Below are 7,607 nucleotides of genomic sequence, written 5' to 3' on the forward strand. Positions count from 1 at the left end.
TATATACACATATACACATAAACACACACACACACAGTTTGTAAATATATGTAAATATATATATACACAAAAAAGTTTGAAAGGAAGGATTTGAGTGAGGAACAGAAGGGTTTAATTTGCAGTGGTCTCTTAATTTTAAGTTAATTTTAAGAGACCACTGCAAATTACACACACACACACACACACACACACACACACACACACACAGTTGTGGAAATTCTTGAACTGATGTATACTTGCCATCACAAGACACACAGACAGACAGACACACAGACAGACAGAGACACAGCTGATATAATCAATCATGTATACCCAGCCTTAGGGCCCAAGTACCACATTTAATACAACCGTGATTTAATGTATATAGTGGTTCTCAAAGAGTGACTGATGACCTCTAGTTAATTTGTTCATTAACCTCTCCTACCTGATACAGCATGTCTCAATACTGCCAATGCTAAAGTTAAAACATATTAAATGAATCAGTGGTGAATCAGTGGTGCGATTTGTTTAGATAATATTTCACTGATTCAATCACAACCCCATCTGCATGTCTGCAAAGTTGAAGAAGTTGTCCACATCCCGGGAGGAAGTACTTTTGCTGTCTGAAACAAAAACCTGCAGAGAATATACAGGAAAAAAAGTTATTTACTCTAATAGGACAGAAAGTTATTTTCTCCACTTACAGGTAATATTTCATTATTTTAGGCCACTTCCATTTCATTCCAATACAGTTGATTCAACATTGACATATTTGGTATTGTCAGATGCTACTACCTTGGCTGCACTGAACATTTCGCTGGCGATGCCCTTGCAGGCCTCCACCACACCTTCTCCGTTCAGCTCCAGGGCCGTGACTGGGCCTGTGACAAGAAGCAAAAATCTTGTTTCAAAATGTTATTAGACACAGTGAACTAGTCATACCAAATGGCCTTTTCCTCATATAAGGCCATTTCACACTGCATTTTTCTAAGCCCTGGGCTATCTTAGCCCCAGGCTAAGACTGGCCCTGGGCTATCTTAGCCTGTGTTCACACAAGAGTTTGTTAACCCTGGGCTAAGGTTTAACCCTAGGTTAAGGATTCACACTGGTATTCCTAAGCCCTGCACAAACAGACAAATACGATACCATTTTACATTCTATGATAAGCTACAAATGTTACGTTCCCTCCAGCATGCAAATGATGTTACCGTAGCCTACATCACTAACAAATGATCAATGTTATAATGTTACCGTAGCCTACATCTCTAACAAATGATCAATGTTATAATGTTACCGTAGCCTACATCACTAACAAATGATCAATGTTATAATGTTACCGTAGCCTACATCACTAACAAATGATCAATGTTATAATGTTACCGTAGCCTACATCACTAACAAATGATCAATGTTATAATGTTACCGTAGCCTACATCACTAACAAATGATCAATGTTATAATGTTACCGTAGCCTACATCACTAACAAATGATCAATGTTATAATGTTACCGTAGCCTACATCACTAACAAATGATCAATGTTATAGTGTTACCGTAGCGTACATCACTAACAAATGATCAATGTTATAATGTTACCGTAGCCTACATCACTAACAAATGATCAATGTTATAATGTTACCGTAGCCTACATCACTAACAAATGATCAATGTTATAATGTTACCGTAGCCTACATCACTAACAAATGATCAATGTTATAATGTTACCATAGCCTACATCACTAACAAATGATCAATGTTATAATGTTACCGTAGCCTACATCACTAACAAATGATCAATGTTACGCTACTGCGATTTAATTAACGACTTGACATTGGTTGATCAAGATGCCACCCTGTCCGTATTTGCTTCGACAACTTTGGTTAAACTACGTAAAAAAAGAAAAAAAAACGTTAGTCAACCTTCATTCTTTTGACTTATTTGCTAGATTTACACTCACAGAAAGCTGCAACAACTTCTTCGCTAAGATTTAGCAGCTATAATGAAACGACAAACGTTTGCATAGTGAAAGGACCAAAAAAGCAGCTGTTAGAAACAACGCGTGTCACAAGCGTAGCCCTGAGCTTATGAGGCCCTTAGCCCAGGGCTTAGGAGGCCTTTGGCCCCAGGCTAAGGTGGACGACCAGCACCTAGGAACGGGGGCCTCGATGTCTGAACAGGGGCCCCGATGTCTGAACAGGGGCCCCGATGTCTGAACAGGGGCCCCGATGTCTGAACAGGGGCCCCGATGTCTGAACAGGGGCCCCGATGTCTGAACAGGGGCCCATATCTTCTCACCCTTGGTGATCCACTCTGTGAGTCCTTCTGCATTGTTCTGGAAAACTCGGCTGACATCCTCGGGGCGCATGGTCACTTCCTTGGTCTGGATCAGCACAAATCCTCTCCCAATGGCCTGCAGTGAGGACAGAAATAGTCATATAACAGTGAGTTTGATACCTATGTGAGGCTGTTGTAAATGTCTGCACTCACTTTACTATAAGTGGCTTTGGATTAGTGTGTGGGGAATGACTTCATGTAAATGCATGATAATGACAATAAGTAAAACAAATGTCTGGTAAAGGCTATCTATCACCAACTAACCCACATCTGGATAGGAAGCTGCTCCTCTTACCCACAAGATAACACACTGCTGTTGCCTGTTGGACTGGCCCAGTTGTCACAATCAACAGATTACTTTTGTCAAGATGTTGCCCCAAGCTGTGTTGCATTACGGGGATCAAAGATCTCAGACATGCAACCTACATGTCAACCAAATTAATTTAGCAATACCATGGGACAAAAGCTCACTGCACATTTCTCAACAATTGCAGCTATCAGACGCAGACCTCCCTGACTTCACTCTACAACTGTTGTCTACTCTCTGCTACTATCATACCGCTGTGGGCCTAAATTCAAAGCCTTTGTTTGGGAAAATCCCAAACTACCCATTTCTGAGTAACTGCCTTCTATTTGTCAAGCATGGTGGTGGCTGCATCTTGTTGGGGGATATTTGTCAATGGTAAATACTGATGAAGAGAAAAAGCCTAGCACCTTGGCCAAACAGTGGGAGAGGAATTCACCTCTAAGAAGGCCAATAATAAAGAACACAAGGCCAAATCTATAGGTACTTACCAAAAACACAGTAAATGTCTCCAAGTGGCAAAGTTACAGTCTTGACTTTAATAAATAACTTTCGAAAAAAATATGGAAGAACATTGAACAATTCTGGTAGGCAAAGCATTTTGACACTTCCCCAAGAAGAATGTCATGCATTCCAATTAGATGGGCCAACATTGATTCACTTAGCATTTACTCTTTAATTGATATACAAAATTGTTCTTCCACTGTGATTACTAAATATTTTGTGGAGAATGTTCACAAAATGATAACCAAAAAAACCACAATGAAATCAATTTCAGTGACATTTTATAACGTGAACTGTGAAAAAAGTCAAAGGGGAGAGAATACTTACATACTAAATGTCAATATGAACATGAAATTACAACTGAAATACATACATGAATTGCAACATAAATTTCTGTGAGGTAGGAATCCACCTGACAGGAGAGAAGGACTAATTCATAGTCAGGAAGGGCTGAAAACATGAGAGGAATGTCTGAGATGTTACTGACTTTCAGACTGACTCACTCATTGCACAAACAGCCATGGAATCCTAGGTTGATCTCATTGAAAAGTGATACTGCAGGTAAAAATGGATTGGGGTTTAGGCCCAGTGATAGACTAGTATTAATGCGATGGAATGGGGTTTAGGCCCGGTGATAGACTAGCATTAATGCGATGGAATGGGGTTTAGGCCCGGTGATTGACTAGTATTAATGCGATGGAATGGGGTTTAGGCCCGGTGATAGACTAGCATTAATGCGATGGAATGGGGTTTAGGCCCGGTGATTGACTAGCATTAATGCGATGGAATGGGGTTTAGGCCCGGTGATAGACTAGTATTAATGCGATGGAATGGGGTTTAGGCCCGGTGATTGACTAGCATTAATGCGATGGAATGGGGTTTAGGCCCGGTGATTGACTAGCATTAATGCGATGGAATGGGTTTCAGGCCCGGTGATAGACTAGCATTAATGCGATGGAATGGGGTTTAGGCCCGGTGATAGACTAGTATTAATGCGATGGAATGGGGTTTAGGCCCGGTGATAGACTAGTATTAATGCGATGGAATGGGGTTTATAGGTCCGGTGATAGACTAGCATTAATGCGATGGAATGGGGTTTAGGCCCGGTGATAGACTAGTATTAATGCGATGGAATGGGGTTTAGGCCCGGTGATAGACTAGTATTAATGCGATGGAATGGGGTTCAGGCCCGGTGATAGATTAGTATTAATGCGATGGAATGGGGTTTAGGCCCGGTGGTAGACTAGTATTAATGCGATGTAATGGGGTTTAGGCCCGGTGGTAGACTAGTATTAATGCGATGGAATGGGGTTTAGGCCCAACCACTACAGAAACAGGAATAGTTTCCAGTTGCTTGGAATACTCTTATGTCAGCAGAATAATAGTGTCAAGTTCTGTTTTTGTCTCATCATTACTCTTAGAAAAATGCAACATTAGCAAACAACATCCCTCTGCTGGTTTGTACAGAGTTGATAACTCAAGGACTGTCACTCAAGGAGAAACAACTCTGGAACCATTCTAAAAAAATATTGAGAAAACATTACTTTTCTATCTAAATAACTATTTCTCTGGGCGGAGTACAGGAAGTGAATATGATGAGACATTTCCTCACCAGAGGTTTCAATCAAACCTCATTCGTCATGGAAATAAGTAATTTTGGTCAGCTGTTTTTTTTCTATGTTGGCCAACAGACAGAAATAACACCTCTGGACAGGCAAGTTCAAACTGTAACTTCCTATCAACCAACACATACTGTACTCACCTCATCTATGAGTTTCCGAGCATTAGCAGTGGTGTAGTCCCCAGCAAAAAACACAAACAGGCAGGATTCCTCACTGTCCTTGCGTCTGCCACCCTTGGTCAAGGGAACAATACTGCGGGAGGCCTCTGCTGAGACTCGGACCGATTTAAACTCTGACTCAAGGTCAGGGGATGGGACATGGTCCAACACCGCTGTGTCCTCCGGAAGTAAGCTCCAGTTGGTCTCCCCTGAGACCGGCGTAAAGTCATGGACGTTGCTCCAGTTGTTGTTGAAAATACTGAGGCCTGCGTCCTTGAAGTGGAAGGCCAGCTCTGGGTAGTAATACTGGTAGCAGCCGAACTTCATCCCTGTGGACGACTCGATGATGGGCTGAGTGGCGCAACACAGGAACACCTCCATCTTCTTACAGTCCCTGGTTCTGAACTGCTGACACGCCACCACACACTTGATATCCTTACAGTCCCTGAAGAACACGCTGCCCTTCACCGGTCCCAGTACCACACGGCAGTTGGTACAGTCATCAATGGTGATGGTGGCTGAGTGGTCGAACACAAAGATGTTGCAGCCCTCACAGTCCTGGATAACAAACTGCTGTCCGTTCAGTTTGCCTGGCAGCCGGCCAACTGTAACGTCCTTCAGGCCTGTCAGCATGAAGTCCTTTGGATCAACCTGCACACAGGGACAGGAAATGGGGAAGTCAATGCAAATACACAAAACAGCGAATTAACTTGTATTACAGTCTTCACACAGAAACAGGATGAGGAAGTAAACGCAAAGGTCAAACATGGTCTACACAGGTGTTGTTCAAGCCCACTCCCTAAACACTCATCCCACTGCTAGATCTACCCAGTAACACTGGAGGAGTTAGGGTTAACTGCCTTGCTCAAGGGCAGATAGACTGATTATCTTGTGGGATTCAACATCATAACCCTTTGTTCTGCTCTGGGGAGGGTTGTGTTTTTTTAATTGGGCACTGGGGAGGGAAGCCATTATTTTCCTTGTTTACATTCATCATCTAGCCAGTTTTACTATGTGATATCTTCTGTTTAACTTGAACTGTTAATACACTTTTTATTTACATTTTGACAGATCAATAAGCACACAGGAGTAGGCAACGGGCAAATGTTTCAAAATGCACCTGGTGGGGAAACACCAGTCTCACAGGGCAACCAGAAGATCCCTAAGAAATGTCAAAATAAGCATGATCTAAAGATGCAACAGCTGCTATTGGTTGCTTATATGATTGTGCCTTTGTTCGCTGGTGAATTTAAGAAGGTTTTAAACCAATAGAACATAAACCTGGTTACTGATATTTGAGTGTGTTACATTATTATTACAGAAAAACACATGCTGGCTTTACTGAACTCTGATCGTAGACTAATTAGACAGGAAACAGAACTTCTCTTACATCGTCTAACACGATGAGGTAAATTTGGCATCCACGTTTATAAAGTGTTAAAACAGTCACTTATTTGTGGTCATAGTCGTTTTTGTGAAAATATGATGACTATGTTTTACATTACAAGAGGAGGCTGACGAGAACATGTATGTTTATGTTTGGTAGGAGGGCATTTGTTGTATGATATCTTACATCAAACCAGCTCTTCTGCTCCAGTAAAATGTCTTACAGTCCCTAACCATCTGCCAGCTAGGTGACCTGCTTAGCTGATGATGGCTGTTTATACTGTAGCAGTTTATATGTTAATCCAGTGCATTTAGTTATATGACCAGCTAGCTGCCAAACAAACGTTACGTGTCGTGGACTGACTTAAAGCTGATAATGAGCTCAATCTACTGTACCCCGCCAGGTAGGCGGTCAATACTCTAGGGTAATCATCATAACCTTGTTAACCCTGACTAGCTACCTAGTTAGATGCCCTCCTGAAAAAGCTAACAAAACGAAGAAGTTTATACACGTCATATGATTACGGATACAAATGAATAGCATAAATATTGAAGCCATCTTTAGTCATATTTTTTGGAAGTATTGAAGTTATCGTTACATGGAAGACATTTAGATGCTCTTATGAGAGCAAGAGTGCATAGCTAAATGTTCACACTGGCCCTCCGTGTGAATCAAATCCACTGCCCCTTCTATCACTAACACACTTTGATAACCATCTACCGTGTTAAGTGGCTCGAAATGCCGTGCCTGTCACGTAATATTCAGTGAAGCAATCGCGCCGATCTCTACATTGCTTTGACGGGCGGGCAGGTCGCGTACTAGCAAGCGCTTGAGAAAATCCTCAGTCTTTTTGACTTCACGCGAATCGGACAAACCATCTGTCTTTTACATGTTAGTTAAATCTACTACAACAGTGCTGTTAGGTAACCAGCTGACTCCCTGGTCAATTCATGAATTCCCTTCATACCTTGTCACGTTTGTCCCAGCTGTACTGTTTGGGTGGATCTTCCGTTGCACTGCTGCTGAGTGCGACGTTGTTGGCGTTGCTGCTGCTGTTCGTGGTCTCTTCTACAGTTGTCGGAGGTTCTTTTTCGGGTGATTTTCTTTTGGACTTTTTGGAAAACCAGCACCCCATTTTGTCCCGATTAACAATCCACTAATCTAGGGTGAATATTAAAATATGAACATATAAAAATATCCCAAGTATATAGCTAATCTACTTTGTATCAAATGTACAGGTATTCCGCTTTTCTAGGTTTCAGAGCAATCACGCACTGGTAAACGTGTGTCTTTGAGCTTCCCGTTTCCTTACCCCACTA

At 41.9% G+C, this 7,607-nt stretch overlaps 1 protein-coding gene across 1 annotated transcript; it reads right to left on the bottom strand.

Moving 5' to 3' along the window:
- Positions 1–295: 295 nt before the first annotated feature.
- Positions 296–7,607, bottom strand: rp2 (RP2 activator of ARL3 GTPase). Its single transcript, XM_010900672.3, has 5 exons — positions 7,256–7,607; positions 4,884–5,552; positions 2,275–2,389; positions 775–860; positions 296–615 (listed from the first exon to the last, which is right to left on the bottom strand). Exons 1-5 carry the CDS (start codon positions 7,421–7,423, stop codon positions 532–534), a joined length of 1,122 nt encoding a protein of 373 aa, XP_010898974.1. The 5' UTR covers positions 7,424–7,607; the 3' UTR covers positions 296–531.

Source organism: Esox lucius, chromosome 8, assembly GCF_011004845.1.
Source record: "Esox lucius isolate fEsoLuc1 chromosome 8, fEsoLuc1.pri, whole genome shotgun sequence".
In the NCBI taxonomy this organism is placed as follows: Eukaryota; Metazoa; Chordata; class Actinopteri; order Esociformes; family Esocidae; genus Esox; species Esox lucius.

Excerpts from the sequence above, each read along its gene's own strand:
- rp2 (XM_010900672.3), bottom strand. The coding sequence starts at position 7,423 with ATGGGGTGCTGGTTTTCCAAAAAGTCCAAAAGAAAATCACCCGAAAAA. Across the intron at positions 2,390-4,883 it reads CTCGGAAACTCATAGATGAG|GCCATTGGGAGAGGATTTGT; the intron begins GTGAGTACAGTA and ends TCCTCACTGCAG. Across the intron at positions 616-774 it reads AAATGTTCAGTGCAGCCAAG|GTTTTTGTTTCAGACAGCAA; the intron begins GTAGTAGCATCT and ends TATTCTCTGCAG.